This window comes from Nesoenas mayeri (genome assembly GCF_963082525.1).
Source record: "Nesoenas mayeri genome assembly, chromosome: 1".
NCBI lineage: Eukaryota > Metazoa > Chordata > Aves > Columbiformes > Columbidae > Nesoenas > Nesoenas mayeri.
This window is the reverse complement of record NC_137541.1, coordinates 198,066,663-198,087,029: the sequence shown is the minus strand read 5'-3', so window position 1 is coordinate 198,087,029 and position 20,367 is coordinate 198,066,663. Positions and strand designations below refer to the sequence as shown.

Below are 20,367 nucleotides of genomic sequence, written 5' to 3'. Positions count from 1 at the left end.
GATGGTTATTATTTCATTTTGAGGACACAGATGCAACAAATTATAGAAGCTGCTGTCATTAGTCATTTCAATTTTATTACTTGCACTGAAGTAGAAGAGCTGTGAGTTACTTGTTTAAATGCTGAGGGTTTTTTTTTATTTTAGATGAAATTAAAACGTATTTTTCTTTAAAGTAAGACAGTGTGGTACACATTGAAAATACACTGGTTTTGCTTTTGTATTTCATTTCTTGTTGTTATATGTCTCTAAGATTTACTGGATATATGTTTCCCTTGCAGAGTAATGAGCTGTTCAGTGGACAGCCTTAAATTTACAGCATCATGGAAGGGGCGAATACAGGAAGGCAAACTCCAAGTTAAGGTATTTTGCTAGGATGTTTTACTAGAATTTTATGAGGATGTTTTATTACCATAGTCCAAGTCATCTGTCCATACATTTTCTGGAAAACTGAGCTAGAAATATGTTGGTGTACCTGAGATTCAAAGGCTGGTTAATGTGTAGAGCTACAAAAATGGTAGTGCAAAAATTCCACAGAAATGGGAGAAGGAAAGCAATTAGCTTTTTACCTCTAGTCACAGTGCTTATTTAAAGCTTAAAGTTTAAAATTTAAATCTATCCTTGCTCCATTCTCTTCGTCCACCTCTTAGATAAAAAATGAAGCTGCAATTCCAATAGTTAATATCTAAGTGTTGTCCAGAAAGTAGTTATCCCGAAAGACTTGTGATATGTAGCAAGAGGAAATACACATGCAAATCTGTAAGTCTAAGGCCATGTGTTCACATTTGTCGAATCACTGAAAAGAGACTTGAAATGAAGTAAACAAACCAAAGTAAACTATAATATGACTACCTTTTGATATGATAAAGACCTAACAACGTTTTAGTGGACTTACAGGGCTACATCCAGCAACCATAAAGTCACTACTGATTGCTTAGACAGCAAAGTAGTGATGAGTCCTCAAATGATTTAGTTTAGTTTCTTAACATTTCAGGTGGCACTGTTGCTTTGGCTGAATCCAGATCTCTTTGCACCTGTTTTATACTTAATTTCGTAGCGAATTCACAAAATAAGATTGCTCTGCTACATCTTCCAGCAGGTGTGTTGGTCCCATGGCAGTGCTACACATCTCCAGGTGCTGTGTTCAGCACAGAGCTCAGCACCTCAAGCTGAGTTCCTGCAGAGACCTGGGTGATTAACGCCGGGCACTCACCACGCGGCTCTGTACCCGTGTGCAGCTATGGCACAGAGATCGTGAGACTAGGAGAGGGAAAGCAAGCAGCAGGGCACCTCCTCCAGCCTAGGCTGCCCAGAGAGGCTGTGGAGTCTCCTCTGGTGATGATCAAAACCAGCCTGGACACATTCCCGTGTGTTCTGTTGTGGGTGAACCTGCTTTACCAGCTGGGTTGGACTAGGTGATCTCCAGAGGTCTCTTCCAACCCCAACCATTCTGTGATTCTGTGAAAATGCAGGCAGACACGAGGCTGTAGGAAGTGTTAGGGTTCTGTGTTGGCTGCTGACGCTATCTAAAATTATTAATACAGGTTGTATAAGGATTTATATTCCTAAACTATTAATAGATTTGTAAGGCCAGAACTGTAATCATCTGATCTGACCTTTATACAATACAGTAATTTGAACTTTGTAGAATTAATTCCTATTGAAACTAGATAACATAATTTAGAAAATTACTCAGTGCTAGTATTTTAATAAGAGTAATGGTTGTCTACTTCATTTAATGAGAAGCAAATGTGAGTCTAGAACCTGGAGATAAATAAATCAAGGGACTTTCAGGGCACTCTGGCTCCCTGGGATAAATGTGGGATATGATAAACCTGTGAGCCTGCGAATCACATGTTCTGAGGTTCCAGATTCAGCCAAGAGTTCTAAGTTCATAACACTGAGCCAAAACTGAGTTTCACATCCCAGACCACTCATTCTAGTAGGCTGACTATCGGCTGCAGATCCTAGAAGCCTGGACTTCTTCAAAATCATCTTACCATTTATGAAAAATATCAGAAGTCAATGTCAAATGCCTCAACTCGATACATGAATAATATTATCTATGTATTTTCATATGCTAAAAAATAATAAAATATTTTAAATTGCTGGATGGAAATAGCTTATTGAAAACTCAAGAATTAAAACTTAATTAGAGGAAAGAGTTTTATAACAACACTCCCATTAGGTGTATTGAAGCTTGTAATTCTTAGTTATGTTCAAATTTATGTGATAGTTTTTGATAATATTAGTTAGGATACACTGTTAGCAGTAACTGTTATATGTAGGTAAACAGATCAATATATATTCTCGATCACTTTACAACGAGTCTTATATTCCAAGAGGAATCAAAAATGAAAAGAGCATTTTGTTTAAGAGGCAATTCTCTGCCATGGGAATAGTAAAAACAGTTAGGTGAGTGGTTATTTTTTAGCAAAGGTAAGAATCCTGTAAAGTTTACTTACTTGATTTGAATATTATCCTTTCCTCAGGAAGAGCAATATTCAGTATATCTGTATTAGTAAGAGTTCACCAGTATTTTCACTTCAATCTTTTATGTACAGAAAGTCTTTGGAACCCTTTGCCATGATGAATATTTAGATCCCTTTCTATAAGTCCTTCCTTGTGCTTGTGGAGAACTGGGGTGAAACTTCTACATTAGTAAAGCTAAATACCACATGGACTGTAACCAAGGCATAAAAATGTCGGTGATTCAGAAAAATCATCCTCTAAATGTGTCTTATTTGATAAAGATCCTATGGATTGCACATTAAGCTTGGTTCACATGAGCAATGTGAACTTTAATATGGGTAAAGTTAATGTTGTATCTGCAGTTTCAAGAATTCAGGCTGACCTTATAGAGCAAGCGGTTCAGAAAAAAATCAGTCAGCAGAATAGGTAAGTCCTTAAACACATGGCTGTGGTGAGGTAGCTGGGGCTCTATTTTATCCCACTTGACTTTAGATATCTAACTAGGAGACTGGAGTTTACCAGCTTCATTTTGTCAATGAAGAAGGACAGGTGCCGATTCAAATCTTAAATGAGTTAAACAACCTTCAGGACATACCTGTATTTCTCTGCTGACAGGAGAAAACCACAATTGCTATAGCCCTACCATAGTCATTTTGTTCAATTTCCTGGAGGTAAAAGTTTTTTTCTTAAAAGATCTGTCACATTTTTGAAGTTTAAATAAACAGGTATTATGGAGACATAGGCCTCAGTTAAGAGTTATTTAAAGATTTTCCAGACTCTATGCAAAATATATGTTAAGTTTATACACTGCTGTTATGAGGAACACCATTTATCTTCTTGATTAAAGATGAGAGCATCATTGTATAAAAATATCAGCGATTGTAGACATTTGCAATGGTCTTTGTGTGCCAGAAATTTCAAATAATATACCCTGTGATGGTCTGTAAGTCAGAAGTATCAAGCACTGGAACTGTCAGTGTAACTATGAAGTAGGCAGAGGAACACTCAATCAGGCCAAGAATACACCTGGATCTGGGTGGATTATTAAATCTAATCTTAAACTAGCAGTGTTAATTCAGGTGCTAGTTTAGACGTATGATGTGGAGTAGATCTCTCCTAGTAAGATTTGATGAATATATGATTTAGAGTCAATTTGTATAAAATTACACCTTCTCTAATATCCCTTCAGATTGCTTTAACCTGCAGTAGCTTTTAGGTACTGAAAATGTGTGGCTATTGGAATATAATCACATATTGATATGCAAATATATCCGTTTACTTTGTGCACTGATTGTGCTGTCAGACAAAAGCAGATAGTCATTCCTTTTGGCATTCTGTTTTCTGTGATTGTAGAAACATGGTGAGAGTCTTTTGAGGTAGCAAATGGTATGAGCTTGGGTAGAGCTTAATAATACATAGTGAAACTCAGAAATTTATTGGAAAACTATAATATTCAAATACATATTAGCATTAATATCAAAACTATGCTGTTAGCAATTGATAGAAATACTATTAAAAGGCATCCCGAGAGGTATTTTTTACATTATACCTATCCTGAAGTATCAAGACATTACTGATTGAAGCCTGTAAAAATTGTGAAGTGAAAATAATGCTTCCTGATGTCTGCTGTAGTTTGTATAATTTTGTGGGTAATTATGCCATTAAATAGTAAGGAAAAATGAATTGTAGTGATTTTGAAATTTGGGAAACAGATGCTTTGGACCACTGTATCAGCACACTTTCTACAATTGAATTTTAAAGAAACATATTCTGTAATGTGTAAAAAGAGCTTTTTTTGAAACTAAACTAGTACTATGAGTTGCAAAATGCCAAATACTTTGTAAGAATTAAAGTTTTTAAAATTATGGTCAACTCCAGCCATTACTCTGAGCTGAGCTGCAAAAATCCTATGCATGCTAATTACAGATACTGTGAAATCCGTGTCCTTCATAGTAGTTGTAATTTCTTTACGCTGTTTATAATAGAAATGAGAACATGGCTATTGGAGTACTCACCCAAACAGTATCTGAAAGTACATTGTTCCGGTGTTTTATTTTTTTCAGTGTCTTTTAATATTGAATCAAAGTCAAAATTTTGGTCTTCATCTTCAAAGCAGTTTCAATGATTGGTTGAAGTTGTCCAGGAGATCAAATGGTGTTATTTTACATAACTATAATGTCAAAGGAATGGCCAATATCAGAAGAAGAAATGTGTGTACAGTAGAAAGAGATTTTTCAATAGGTGACCCACTTCTATAGAAACTTCTTTTAGAGATGTTCAGGATGGCCAGACCTTTGAACACCCTAACAGTAAAGTTTAAAACCTCTTCATCAGACCAGTCTTCTCTCAATAGCTTTGTCAAACTCACATATTTATCAAACTTAACTCCATAATGTAATTCCCTGTAGAATTCAGGAAGGACAGAAAGAAGAACGTATGAGACGAATCTTTCTAATATTTGTGTGATAGAGATAAATAAGAGCTTTCAAAGCTTTCAGTCAGAAGTGTAATGAGATAAAGTGTAATCTACGACCTGTGCATATAATAAAGTGAGGCCTTAAGTATCAATGTTAACAACAGAGAGCAGTAGGAAGGAGTCTGTGGGAAAGCCTCAAAATAATCATTAGTAAGACCTGGTTTTGCTGTATATGCTATTTTTCTTCATATTCTTTTTTCTTGCAAGACAGAAGAAGTGGCACTGGAATGTATATACGCTATCATTGAAGATTATTGACACCCAAACTTCTCTTTTACTAGACAATGCCAGCTTTTTGCAAAGTCTCTCTGTGTGGAGAGACTTTGAGTTTCAAAAGAAATGGTACAAAATATCTGAGAGTCATAGAATGTTTGGATTGGAAGGCACCTTAAAGATCATGTAGTTTCAGCCACTCTGCCATGGGCAAGGACACCTTCCACTAGAACAGGTTTTTTAAATTCATTGCACAGAGGCCTTTTATAGGAATTTTTTGAAGTTAAATTTAGAGAAAAAATCATACTACTCTGAGCTTTCCATATGGGGTGGTTTTGGTTCAGATTATCCACAGTTTTGCAGGCTTTACTGTCAGTTCTGTTCTGTATGGAGAACAGATTTCTTCAAAGAATGTTGCCACTTCTCTGGTCACTGTCTGTCCAATGTGAAACACTTTTTTATACCTTTTTAAAATGAAATATTTTATATCTTTTTTGACATTATAATATGTATATATGCATCTTGCACATTGTAAGGAAGTGTCCTCTGCTCTAAGTTAGAACAGAAATATGACTTTAAAGAAGCAGTTTTTGGGAAGACTGCAATGCCTCTCTACAATCAAGAGAATTAGTTATTAAAAATGCAAAACATAATCTTAGCTAGTACACAGTTAATATTCGCAAAAAAACCCCAGCACTTGGGGTTTTCAAGCATGAGAATAACACCCATTGTGTTACTGTTTAATTGCAACTTTTTTGTGTCAAACAAATAATTTTAGAATACTGTTATTACCTGAGACAGTTGTTTCTGTTAGGTCTTCTATGATACATATTTTCATTGTAATGTCATATGTTAAATACTTTTAATAACTTATTACACTTTTAAAATTTTCTTGCAAGTGAAAATGATACCATTAGAAAATGATACCATTGTCCATTTTGTTTTTGTGGTCACCCATCCAGTTTCCAACACCCACTGTATTTCCCAGTTCCGGCACTGCTTTATGAACCTTGTATTTGGTGAAAGCCTAACTCAGTTTTATGTATTTAATTCAGAGACAGATGATTTTCAGATTGTAGCTTCTGTTAGACATCTGCTCTAGTTTAAGACTTGCCCTCAATGGAAGTTGTTACTGATTTGAGTTTTGTTATTGCGGAAATTGAAGTTCTCATTTCAGCAGGCCGAACTGAGTATTATTATTTATACTGGCAACTATTATTTGTACTGGGAAAATAAAATGACCAACAGATATTGAAAATATTATTTGGAAGAAATCCAGAATAGATATCATTGTCATTAATTTATTCAGGACTTCAGTGAAGAAAAAAATAGAATGTTTAGTTCAGAAGCTGAAAATACTTATTAATTAAAAGAAAGCACTTAGAACATGTTACATATAAAGCATTGCGTAGTTACTTACAGAAGTGTACATGGTTCATTTAATTTTTCCAAGCAATAGTTTATCTAAGAAATCTTGAATGATATTAAATAACATTTTCTATCATATTATTTCAATACCTTTTGTTTGCCTCTGCAGAAGCTGTAATCACACATTCCATTCTTGGAAAGCTGTGCTCAGACTTCCAAGCAGGAAGTCCTGCATATTTCAGTGGTTGTTCTGCTCTTCTTTTTGACATTGTAATGATTGTCTACTTGGCTGTTGCTACCATATTTTCGTTAATCTAATGCCAGGCAACTGCAGTTTCTTAAATGATTCACAGGTAGTTTTCTCTAACATTTCAAATAGTGTGAATCCAAGTCAGAGGAAGTTCACACCAAAGCATGGTCCAGATCTTGCTTTTAAAGTGTGTTTCCTATTCTCACACAGAACATTACAATGATTAGTTTCCTGTTATTTAAAAATTTGGTCACAGTAAAAAGGATTGTCATTTATTAAAGCGCAGTGTAATCATTACTGACATTTCAAGTCTCTTATATATGTTTGAATATTTTATATTTCCATGACAGATCAGTGGCTTACAACTGGAAGGCTGCAGTTTTGATGGAAATCGACTTTCAGAAAATCTGCATGATTCTCCCAGTGTGTCATCTGTTCTCCCCTGTTACATGGCCTGGATTCCACAGGTACTAAATTATTAAAAGCCCTAAACTTTCAAGACCCATAATCCGCTTTTTCTATGTAGTAGCTTCTCAGTATGATGTTGCTGACCTGTTTTCCCCCTTATTTCAAAATAAAAATCCATGTCTTTTTAATAGAAAAAGAAGTCACTTCTCTTACATAAAACAAGAACTTATAGTTTTGTCAATATTTTTTTAGCTTTTATTGTTTAGATTAAGACAAGGGCTTTATTTCAGTCATACCTTTTTTCCTTGTCATTTAAAAAACATTAGCATATTTTCTGAAGTGTATTTAATAAATGTATACATGAGTTTGGGAGTTCATTCCTAGAATATATTTCTTTGTAGTTTAAACATGAAAATGCAACAGCAATAAAAAGATAGAGAACATGATGTGATCTCTAAGCAAAGAAAGCCTTTCTTCTGCTTACACTAATTTTAAGAAATGCCAATGCTTGCAGAACTATGTAAGATGAAAGTGAAGTAATCCAGACAGTAAAAGTTGTTACTGCTTCTGCTCTCCAATTATAATAGCAGTCTCTGATAAATAAAGCAAAAACTTACACAGACCTTTTTCAAGGATGTGTAGGAATTACAAATTCATATCCTAAGACTCCTATAACTAAAAGAACGCTTATTGTAGAATTCATTTCATCTAAATTTACCTGCCTAAAAGTTAATTGCCCAGTATGACTTAGTTGCCTTAGCTCCTTCTTTGATCTCGGTAAAAGATTGGCAGCCGATCCCCTCACAAGGTAACTAACTGGGATAAATCTCTGTCTAGATGTGGCTCTAGGGACAGCCTAGGCCCCTACTCTGGGACAGGTAGGTGGGAAGAATCCCACATACAGATCTAAAATATTAAAACTTTCACACCAAAAATCAAGTATAAATATAAAAAGTGAGAAATAGGGGTGGGTACAGTTTTTTTTTCCACTTTTTTATCACAATAAATACAATTAGCAGTATATAAAAAAAAAAGAAAGATAAAGTCACTTTTTATCCTGTCTTGTAGACATTAACTCAAACAAATGAATTTATTAACTGGACGAATTTGTTATTTGGCAATGTAGGGAACTCTGCAGAGTTCTCTCCTGAGAAGACTGGATTTGGTTAGAAGAATGTTAAAGAAAGTTCACTGGACCCATGTAGATGAGATTTGTGATATACTATGATAGATATTGTGCAAGGAGCTCCATTGCTAACACACTACTCTTTCTCAACTTTTTTTTTTTCCTCCCTTATTGCTATTTCCAGCACTGGAAGTATAGCATTATATTATAGTACAGCATCAGAAACATAATAGTCAAGATTTAGACTTTGAACACATATATAAATACTAGCCACCATCTCCACTACTGCTCCCAGCTTTGATGGGAAAGAAAATACTGAAAATTAAAAACCAACAAATAAAACACCACAAAACCTCTTATAAAGTTGACCATTGAAAGATTTTACAGTTCTTTAGTAGTTTACAATGTTTGCTTTGTTCAGAGAAATAAACAGATTTCTAATTTACTTGAAAGGTGATGCATTGAATAAATGTGGAATTGCCAGATGTCTTAAGAGACAGACTCAGTGGTGGGTGGGGGAGGAAAGTGACATATGCAGTTTTACCCAGTAACACCAAGTGTTTCTCTTGCACACACTGAAAATGAGGATTGTAAGTAACCTTCACTTTATTCTGGAAAACATTTGTCTTATTATAAAAACAGATTGTTAAGTGTTTTTCTGAATAACAATCCTTTAAACTTCAAAGATCCAGAAGTTATATGTGACCTGAGCAGAGAGCATTATCTATAAAACATATAAGTGAGATACTTCAATAATCAGCGAATTAAACTTCTTCCAGTGTACTTCATATTTGAAATGAATAGCAAACGAAGATATGTATTAGAAAAAAATACTATTATTTTAAAACACAGCCCAAAACTTGTCAACTGCCCGGATTTTAAATACAGTATCTCGAAGGAGACCATTTCTGAATTGCTTTGCCCTGAAGTTGTTTTGCTATGGGCTTCACTGTAAAAATTGACCACAATCAAACACTGTGCTCAGAAACTGTGGCAGAATCGGGACTTTATGCGCTTCTCCTTGTCTCATTATCCTCTTCTTAAGAGATGAGTGCATGAAGTGGAACATATTATCTTATGTTTGAAATGGTTTTCTTTTCTCCATAAACATCTCTTATGAAATCTAGTGCACAAAAATCCCTATATTTATAATTGGAGGTCACACAGACGCACAGAATCACAGCCATTTTCAACCGAACTAAAATAAATAGAGGGTTTGAGCTACTGACATGATGCTTATTGACATTAAACTGTGAAGGTCCTTTCCAATTTTAATTCACTGGCAGATCCCAAGCTGTGAAAGGTGTCACTAAGGGGGATGGACCCATGTGTGAGGCAGCCTAGACAAAGAATTTTTGGACTGTGTATAAGCCAAGGACATAGGATTTGTGGTTCGAAAAGACTTTCACAGAATGGCTTTAACCCTCAAATAATGTGATTTCTTTAAACATCAGTGAGATTGAGAAAGGTGCAAGAACAGTTATTTTGACCCAAAAAGGTATAAAAAAGAGGACTTTGAAGGCAAACTGGCCAACTTTTGGCCTCTCAGGTTTGGCAAAGCTTAAAGGCTATGATTAACATTTTACTCTCACACGGGCCAGAATTTTGGCTTCCTTGATAGTGTTAACCAAGGCATTAAGTACAGTCCTTCTGAGAACAGCTGAGTTCTTTTGACAAATTTCTGATTATTAAGTTATTCTTTACAACTCTTACAGTGTACAGACCTTCTGTAAGGATTTAAATACTGATGTTCGAAAGACATGGAAAGTTTATTACAAAAAAGAGCAACAAAATTCTTGAGAAATGGCTTATGCTTGAATGCAAGGCAAAGTACTTGAAACAGTTAATGTTTGCATTTTTCCTTTTTCCTGTTTTTAGTTATTTTCTAATACTTGTGCTTCACTAACTCACATTTGATGTGATTTGCATTAAAAAACCCCTCATTTTTGTTTCAAATTCCTTTCTGACAAATGTGCTGCTTTGATCACAGAATCACACAATGTCAGGGATTGGAAGGGACCTTGAAAGATCATCTAGTCCAATTCCCCTGACAGAGCGGGAACACCCAGATGAGGTTACACAGGAAGGCGTCCAGGCAGGTCTTGAATGTCTCCAGAGTAGGAGACTCCACAACCTCCCTGGGCAGCCTGTTCCAGTGTCTGTCACCCTCACTGAGAAGAAGTTTCTTCTCAAATTTAAGTGGAACCTCTTGTGTTCTAGTTTGTACCCATTAGCCCTTGTCCTACCATTGTTTGTCACCGAGAAGAGCCTGGCTCCATCCTCGTGACACTCACCCTTTATATATTTATAAACAAGGTCGCCCCTCAGTCTCCTCTTCTCCAAACTAAAGAGACCCAGCTCCCTCAGCCTTTCCTCATAAGGGAGATGCTCCACTCCCTTAATCATCTTTGTTGGTCTGTGATGGACTCTCCCCAGCAGTTCCCTGTCCTTCGTGAACTGAGTAGCCCAGAACTGGACACAATATTCCAGGTGTGGTCTCACCAGGACAGAGTAGAGGGGAGGGAGAACCTCTCTCGACCTACTAACCACCAGCCTCCTAATACACCCCAGGATGCCATTGACCTTCCTGGCCACAAGGGCACAGTGCTGGCTCATGGTCATCCTGTTGTCCACCAGGACCCCCAGGTCCCTTTCTCCTACGCTGCTCTCTAACAAGTTGTTCTCCAACTTATACTGGAACCTGGGGCTGTTCCTGCCCAGATGCAAGACTCTACACTTTCCCTTGTTATATTTCATTAGATTTTTCCCCACCCAACTCTCCAGCCTGTTTGATGTTTGATTCTTGAAAATTTTGACATTTTCCTGTTGTCAGGAAGGGAGATTTTGAGTGTGATGGAAAACATAATTAATAGATATCGATTGAATCAAATCCTGAATTAGTTAAACTAAATAGATGCATCCTGGGTTGAAAACCAAACTACATGCTGTAGTAAACCTAGACTGAGTCTTTGAGCTCAGCTCTGTAGTAATTTTATGGTCTGTTTAAATGATACCTAAGTGCTTGTTTGTTGACAGGATGCATATGGGCCATATTCTCCAGAGGAATGCATATCTTTACCAGTCTACGCCAGCATGGAGAGAGATCGTGTGGTGACAAATATTGATGTACCTTGTGGGGGAAACCAAGACCAGTGGATTCAATGTGGCGCTGCTTTGTTTTTAAAAAATCAGTAATCTGAAACTGCATTAAATTAACTCTTGAAGTTAAGAATCATTGAAACATCTCAGTTGTTTCTTATTAAAAGAAAACTGTAGATTCGTTACTTACGCATTTTTAAAGCAATGGTTTATAAATTCTCATTTATTTTTTTAAGATATGTAAAATTTATTCTACTTGATTAGGACTTCTTTGTATGTTTGAGATGTTGTAAAAGTTGAGATGACACTATTCAGCAAACTGTTAATTTGAGTTATTTCTCTAGATTGTAATGTGCTGTATTTCTTTCTCAAACTTGCTGAAATCTCTTACATTTTGCCCATAAATATTGAATATGAATTCAAAGTCAGCCTTTTTTCTTTGATCAGTTTTTTTTCATTATCCTTTTGAACTGTTACTTGTATGTCTCCATTATTTAATAAAAGAAAATGATAAAACTTACCTGTTGTTAATGGAATTGGATGTTTTACTTGAATATAAATTTAGGATAGATGTTTCAGCCTCTTTTAAAGATGTTTTACTTGTAATCATATTTCTTTGAATTGGAGAAAATAGTAGGAGAAAATAATAGGAGAAAAAATAGGAGCTTCATAAACTTCTGTGGAGTTACAAATTCAGTTAGACTACCATCATGGTTGTTATCTGGAAGTCACTGAAAAAAGCATTTTATGAAACGGTACTAAATTCCAGTAGGAACAGGCACATAAATGCCCAAGATAGACAATTCTTTAGACAAATGAAAGAGGTTTTCACCCAGTTGTTAAGAGATTAACAAAGCCGTATAAAAATGCTTTTGCTCTGTGATGTGAGAAACCCTGGAGTCTTGTTCTTCGTGCAGGATACTCCAGTTTGATTTTACTGATTCATGTGCATCATATTGGGATGCTGTTGTAGTTTTGGTGTGCAGTTCGACAAAGTCCCAGAAGAAGCAGAAAAGCCGAAGTCCAGCAGAAAGCATCATTACTGGATGGTGAAGTCTCAACATAAGAATTGAAAGTGTCTAATTTTAACTGCAATTAGAGTCACCTCTTGAAGGTATTTTTAAAGGCCAAAAGCATAAAAAGACTTTCTTGGTTTGCTTAGAAACCAAAATAGATAACCTGGCTCCAGTATCTGATGTAGTTTGTGTTTATTTTAAAGTAGTATTTAAATTAAGACGATATGTCACTTGTTGATATTTTTCACTGGGGGTTTGAGGGAGGGAGAAGGAAAGCAGGTAAAAGATTGGCTACATCTCCAGGTTAGCTTCCTGAAGAAAGTCTTTTTCTCTGTTCTACTCAATTGTTCATCCCTTAAACTTGGTCTTTTGTCTTCTATTTGGAAAGTTTCCCATTTTAGTTCTTCTTCTAATAAAAATATGTCCTAAAATAATTTGATACAAATGCACGTATGTTTTTAAAATTTAATTCTGTTTAAAACCGGAATTGATTTACTTGATTATGTTCAGATAATTGTCTCGGCTTCCTTTACACATTTGACTCTGGTTCATTGAAGAATAAAAATGTAGAAAATTTGAAAAATAGTTGTCTGTGGAGAATATTTTGGAAGAAAATGACAAAGTTTCCAACAGAACAGAGAACACTTGTATAACGGCATATACAAGCTCTGTGAGGATTTAGAATGTGACTTGTCTGGAGAAAGCATTCTGTCCTACTAGACCTCCTTGGTAAAACATCACTGGGAGAGGAAACAAGTTTTACTGAGGACAACTGTGCTTGCAGTTCCCTTAGGCACATATAAAGATCATGTTACAACGTTCACTTTTGGATCCATCATGTTTCCATAAAACAGACTGGATTTTTGCTTTCATATTTCTTAAAACTGAGGGCTCTTAAAACTGACTCCTACTAGTTCTAGCTTCTCTTTTGTGGACAAGTAGAGAAACACAGATATTCAGATAACTGTCTATAATAGGGCAAAGATGTCTGGAAAATAGACATCATGTTTTAACCTACCTTGCACAGAAAGCAGAGACCAGAAATGTAGTAGATGGTTTTCATGACCAGTCTTCCTCATTATGCAAAGTAAAAATCTACTGTAATGGGTTGTAGCAATCCTGAAATAAAATATTAGTAGAACATTGTGGCAATTTTCATGTTTTAGTTTGTTTTGGTTGGTTGGTGCAAGATATAAAAGAGACTCCTCCAGACCTACCACATTACCTTTATTTCTGTTTCAGGGTCAGGAACTGATTCAATTTTTGAACAATTGTCTGTATCCTAACCCATCAGAACTGGCGTCTCTCTGCTGCAGAGCTTTGTTGTCTCTTTACCATCTCTTACTGCCTCAGATTGAGAACTACAGAATATTTTTCAGCTCACGCTGTCAAGAGTTTTGTTTTCAGCACATGCATTCATGCATTTCTGTCCAAGAACCTTCTTTCTGAAAGCAGAAAGTACGGTCAGCCAGCTTCATTAAATCTCCTTTTGTTTGCTTCACCTCTCCGTTTAGAGCCCTTACACATTGCCAACACTGCTTGCTTCTGCTCTTTCTGAATGAGTGATATGAAAAAACCCTCTTAATGTTTAACTATAACTAGAACATCATTGAATTATATTTTTGTTTGGGCAGAAGTCCTTTGGGAGCTCATCTAGACTGATGTAGTTACAAACGTAAAAGGCACTCTCTTCCGGCGTGCTTTGATGTGTTTATCTTTTTTAGCACAGGACAAAAAACTGATTTAAGTAAATCTCAAGCTAGTTAGGCAGCTTGAAATCTAGTAGAATTTTAATGATGTGATATTATCCTCATAAAAAAAAGTGAGAGCTGTATAGTATGTTCAGAGTGTATTAAGTAGTGTGTTTGCTTCTTCTTCTGACAGATTCACTGATCTTCCCTTCTCATTATTCTAGCCATAACCCTGATGTTTTGGAAGGCTCCCAGGTGACCTAAAGAGGAAAAAGAGATGATTACTTCTCATGTGTTCCTTGATATTTATTGGCTGTATGCATTGTATGATGTGCTTTCTTTCTACACAATGTTGTAATCTAAATGAAAGATACTCTAGGTAACTACTACTGTATATCATAGGAATGATATTTTTGGTAGTAAAAGACAGAACTGTGGAGTGTTTATTACCACCAAAGTGCAACTGTATCACAAGCATAGGCTATTCAGAAGAATGAATCAGGAAACATAAGAAATAAAAACATCAGAAATGCCTTAATGGTCTGACTAGTGTTTCGACGAGTCTGTTCTGCTATTGAGTTTCAAGGGTATAGGAACTTGTAAGGCTAAAATATACAAAGAGAGCTTAGAAAACACACATACCCCTCTGTGAACATGTTCTTTTGACAATCAGAAAAAGACGTATCTTGGGCGAGTGCAAATTGTTACCAATAGAAATCAAAGTTACAAAATGTAAACTGAAAAAAACCTTTAAAGGATAACAAACCCTTTGAAAATAATGAAGGTTGTGCAGCAATGTCTCAGTATGTTTAAAATGCAATTTTTAAATTTTTTTATTTTTTTTTAAGGAACAGTTTCTTCCTTTTGCACTTTATAGCAATCAAGTATTCATCAGTTATTGGTGCTGTCATCCATTAGAAGATGTGTTGTTTGATGTACTTAGCAAGTTTGCAGTGAGTCTACTGTCACAGATCACTCTGTGACAGAAGAATACACGTTTGATGAAGAGTTGGACTCACTCTTTGTTGTTATTTGAGATAAACTGCCTTTCAGAAACAAGAAGTACATTTTAGTTGTTGTCAACTGCTCTGTTGTTTATAAAAGAAGAAAAATACTTGTTCTTTCTAATTTTTTTCTTAGCCTCTAAGTCTTCACACTGGGTATTGAATTTCCAGTTAAAATGTTCCAGAATAGAAAAAAATTATATGAGAGGATTGCCTGGCTAAAGGCATTCATACTAATTTTATCAACTGAATGACCTGTAATTGTTCCAAAATGCTTCAAATTGTTGTAGTCATAAAGGAGAACTCTGTAGAGTTGATTTAAGATTTTTTTTTCAGAATATTTTTAGAATTTCACTAAAATCCAAATGTTGCAGTGGAAGGGAAATTATGCAAGTTGTGCTGAGCACAAATAGAACTGGTCGTGCAAATGAGTCTTTCCCCCTCCATTTCTTTATTTCAGCTTTTAGAGAACAATATTCAGAAGAGCTGTAATTTCTCCCAAAACAGCTACATAATTGTTAGAGCTGAAGAAGGAAAAAAAGCCCTGAACTCCATGATCAAAAGCATCAAACAGGAATCATCCTATGGCTTCTTAAACTGATAAGACCGTTTTTCATTGACAAAAATGGGTTTACATAAATTGTACTTAATATTGGTCACCATACTAAAAATGTGCAGTCTTGACTAGGGCCAGAAATTATTATATTAATTTTTACATATATATTTTTAATCCTTTTAATTTTCACATTTTTAGTCATAGAATGTCCTTAGTTGGAAGACACCCACAAGTCTAACTCCTGTCCCTGCAGAGGACAACCCCAAAATTCACATCATGTGTCTGAGAGCGTTATCTAATCCTTTGAAAAATCCTTTGAAAAATTCTTTGCAATTGAAAGGTGAAAGAAACTAGATATAGAAGAGTCTGAAGACAAAGAGTGGGACACACCTGAGAAAACAAGCTCGCCCTCTGTGAGTACTTATGCTGCATTCTTCTCTAAAGGTGTACAACTTGGTTAGTGCACTTGAGTTCTTCACATATCAGAAGCTTCTTTGGAACTTCGGCCGTTTGAAAGACCACCCTCATCCTTCTCCTTCTCCTTCTCCTGCTCCTGCTCCTGCTCCTTCTCCTTCTTCTCCTTCTTTCTCTTTCTCCTTCCTTCTCCTTCTTTCTCCTTCTCCTTCTTCTTCTCCTTCTCCTTCTCCTCTTTCTCTTTCTTCCTCATCCTCCTCCCCTTCACCAGTGGGAGAGGCTGCATCACTCAGCTCCGTTTCCTCTATCTTCATTTCAGCCACTGAAGCTGGTTATAGCAGAGCTCACTAAATTGATGTGTTTCAAGATATGTCTCTCTTTAAGGCCTAGATTTCTTATTTCTCATTCTCATGACCTTTACAGGTCATGAGAAAGCAACAGAACTGATTTTTTTTTTTTTTTTTCCTGCTTTGAGTAGATTTGGTACAAACAGGAACAATTTTCATTAATGTGTTTTAGTAAAATAGAAGAATTAAGTTGGTGTTACTTATCTGAACAGCTCCACTACAATCATTACTAGGAGTTTGCCTGAGGAATGGTTCTTAGGGTATGATCTTTGTGGAAATTGGGGTGCTTTTCCTTAAAAAAAAAAAAAATGAACACTTTATAACACATAAGGGATCACAATACTGTATCCAGAAAGCTTTACACAGGCTGATTCTAGAATGGTGTAGGTATGAGAGGCAAGAATTTGGGTATTTATGCTGTGTTACAATACATTGCTATTCTACATTTTATCAAAACCATCCACATTACTGTGTTCTTCTTCAGCACATAAATTGACTGAGAGCACTAATAAATAAGTATAGTGCAAATATACTGTCCAGTGTTCATTCTAACTTGATGATCCTGTAAAGGAAGTTAACTAAACAGCAATAGCCAGATGCCCGAGATGAATATCAGGTATGTGTAACTGGAAGCACTTTCTAAAGAAGAAGCGTGTGTTGGAATTACTACTGGCTTTGCATTTCAGGAGAAAGCAAGCTCCTTTGTTGTCTTCAAGAGAAGCCTCAGAGATATTCTTCATACCTTCACTCAGTGTTAGTTTCACTTATTTTTTGAGAGCAGCAAACAAGAATCTTCTTAACAGGTCATCTTTGGGAAAAGTAATTAGTAATCATACTTATGAAGTGTGCCAGATAGGCAATTTCATTGTCACAGTTGTCTAACTCAGCTCCTGACATTCTTCTCATGCTATCACACATGGTGCTATTTCCAGGCAAAAGAGGGTGTTTCATACACTTCATAGCTCTACTGAGATTGCTAAGAAGTGTCAATGGTTGAGAGCGTTTTTGTGATGCACATGGTCATCTCACCGGCTGCCACTAGATGGTACTGTGGACTAGACCCTCGTGAGGGACTGGCGCAGAGAAGTTGGAACGTAAAGACAATTGATAGTATATATAACATTGCATCAACAGTCTGTTCCGAAGGAAACTTTCTTATCAGCAGTGCTGAATAAGCAGCTGGGTCTTAAGAAATGCTTATAGTCAGTTGTGATGTAGTTGTTTTTAGAAATAAGTGATTCACCAAGTGAATTTCGCCTTGGTTGTGGAAATGGATAGGGCACTGACTGACCGCCCTGGCCTGTTTGCAGCTATTTCTGTACATCTTCAGTATCTGCATGGGAAGAAGGAACAGTGAGGACAAGTATGCCCTTGCACCATGGAAGGCCAACAGGTTCCTGGGCTGCATCAGGCAGAGCATGGCCAGACGGCTGAGGGAGGTGACCCTGCTCTGCTCAGCCCCCGTGAGGCACATCTGTAGGACTGAGTCCAGTGCTGGGCTGCCCAGTACAAGAGAGACACGGATATACTGGAGCAATTCCAGAGAAGGGCTATGGAGGTGATTAAGGGACTGGAGCATCTGCTGCACAAGGAGGCTGCGAGGGCTGGGACTGTTCAATCTGGGGAAGAGAAGGTTCAAGGGCTTGTGTCAGTGTGTATTAATGTTGAGATTTAACCCGTCAGGCAGCTGAACACCACACACAGCCTTTCACTGCCCCGCTCAGAATAGGAAAAGGAAGGTAAGACAACAACAGTTCGATAGGACAGAAAGAGAAATTATAATAATTATACTAATAAAAATAACAATAATGATAATAATGACCATAATAATAATTATTATAACAATAATAATTATATCAAATATCCCTTGGCCAGTTTGAGTCAGCTGTCTTGGCTGTGCCCCTTCCCAGCTTCTTGTCCACCTGGCATGGCATGAGAAGCTGAAAAGTCCTTGACTACTTAGCAAAAACTAAAACATCAGTGTATTATCATTGTTATTCTCATACTAAATCCAAAACACAGCACTATAGCAGCTACTAAGAAAAAAACTACCTCTAACCCATCCAAAACCAGGACAATAAATATCTGATGGGGGTGAATATCTGAGAGTAAAGAAGGTGGAGCCAGACTCTTCTCATTGGTGCCTAGTAAAAGAAAAAGAAGCAATGGGCACAAACTGATAAACGTGAAACTTCATTTAAATATTTTCTTCACTCTTAAGAGTGAAGAAACACTGACACGGATTTCCCAGAGAGGTTATGGAGCCTCATCCTTGGAGATATTCAAACCCAAGTGGACACAGTCCTCAGCAACCTGCTCTGGGTGACCATGCCTTGAGGAGTAGGGTAGGACTAGATGATCTCCAGAGATGTTTTCCAACCTCCACTGTATAATCCTATGAAAAGGCTGGAAATGAAGAACAGACATTTAAGCTATCAGTATCATGAACACTGATCTGTGAAAACAGGATACTCATTTTAGGGAAGACAAGTGTCCAGTAAATACCGAGTCTTCCAGTTCATTGTAGGTAGGTCTCTGAAGTGACGTTCCTATCCTTTGAGTTCCAGTAAGGATGAAACAAATGCTCATTTAGTGATGCTGCCCTGCCTACTCCATCTTGTTCTTAGTCAGTTGGCTTTGCAATATTTTCCATATGATTTTTGTAAGAAAATGCATTTCAAACATGAGAAGAAAACTTAGTAAATTGGAATTTAAAAGGATTTTGGACTCCAGTGCATTTCCAACGTAATAAAGTTACAGCAAATACCTCACTGATACTGTGAAGACAGCACTTCAGTTATATTTACAGTCTGTGAAACTTTCTCTAATAGTTAGCATCTATAAAAATAACTTCTGCAAATCACAAGAAGACTGTATGTCAGAGAAAAAGCCAGAAAACTTTAAGTCAAGAACTAGCCTATATTTACTCTAATTTCAGCATTTTCCAAGTAAACTGAAGAAAAAAATGTTTGTAGTTTAGTTTTTTTTTTCAGTGTGAACTTTCTTCATTGGGAAAACTCAAAATGTCCCTTGTAAGAGCATACTTGATTTTCATCTATCCAGAAATAGTTTGTTCGTCACTTTGAACACAAAGTAACACATAGGAACATCTTGCCCATGTCCCTGGAAAGAGAAGTTTCATTAATGGCTACATCAGTGCTGGGAAGAATTTTCCTGATGAGTCAAGAGGGGATGAGATGCAAAGAGATGTGAAGGAGTAAAAGTCGTATCTGTCATAAAGAGCACTGTGGTCTGATACTGTTTCAATGGGGTTTAAATGAAAACGGTGGCCAATTGTGTTCTGGTATCATCTACACGAAACCATGTCTTGTTCTTTTCTTGACCTTTTGCTTCCCTTTCTCCTCTTTGTAGAGAGTCAAGAAACTTTTCCATCAAGCCCTTTCTCTATGACTAACTTCACCAGGCTTCCTGAAGCACTATCCTCACAGTCTCTCCATGAGAGGGAGAGATTTCACCTTTCCTTTTGGCATCTGAGACTAAATGCCATAATCTGCTCTTGTTGAAAATTACATTTGCACTAAAGAAAGATCTTGCACAGATAATTCCTCTTGTATTTGGAGTTCCATGAAGAATCATCAGCAGGAACAAGTGAGCCCCTAAGTAAATGTGATAATTGCTTTCGTGCCCTTCATAATAAAAGGGAAACAAATTCATCAGTAGGATTGTCTAGGGAAGGCACTTCACTTTTAGTAGTCATACCTTAAGACTATGATGAAAATTTCTAAATAAAACCAGGAAACTATGCTGTGACTGCCTCTCATAGTGTCACAAGTGTCACAAGTAGCTAACATCCTGTTTTGTCTCCTTCATTAGACCTTTTGGAGTTGTACTTTGATCAGCTGCCCAGGGGTGCTTAGCGATCCCCACTCATTTTCACATCCTATGGGTAGTACCTACACTTACCCACTA

General features: G+C 36.5%; 1 protein-coding gene across 1 annotated transcript in view; it reads left to right on the top strand.

Moving 5' to 3' along the window:
• The window catches only part of DYNC2H1 (dynein cytoplasmic 2 heavy chain 1), a 161,742-nt gene extending 150,143 nt beyond the window's left edge, over positions 1-11,599 (top strand). The window contains exons 87-89 of the mRNA XM_080338541.1: positions 279-360; positions 7,127-7,243; positions 11,347-11,599. Of these exons, the coding sequence (XP_080194667.1) occupies positions 279-360; positions 7,127-7,243; positions 11,347-11,505 (358 nt within the window). The 3' untranslated portion in view covers positions 11,506-11,599. The remainder of the gene's footprint in view (positions 1-278; positions 361-7,126; positions 7,244-11,346) is intronic.
• Positions 11,600-20,367: the final 8,768 nt, after the last annotated feature.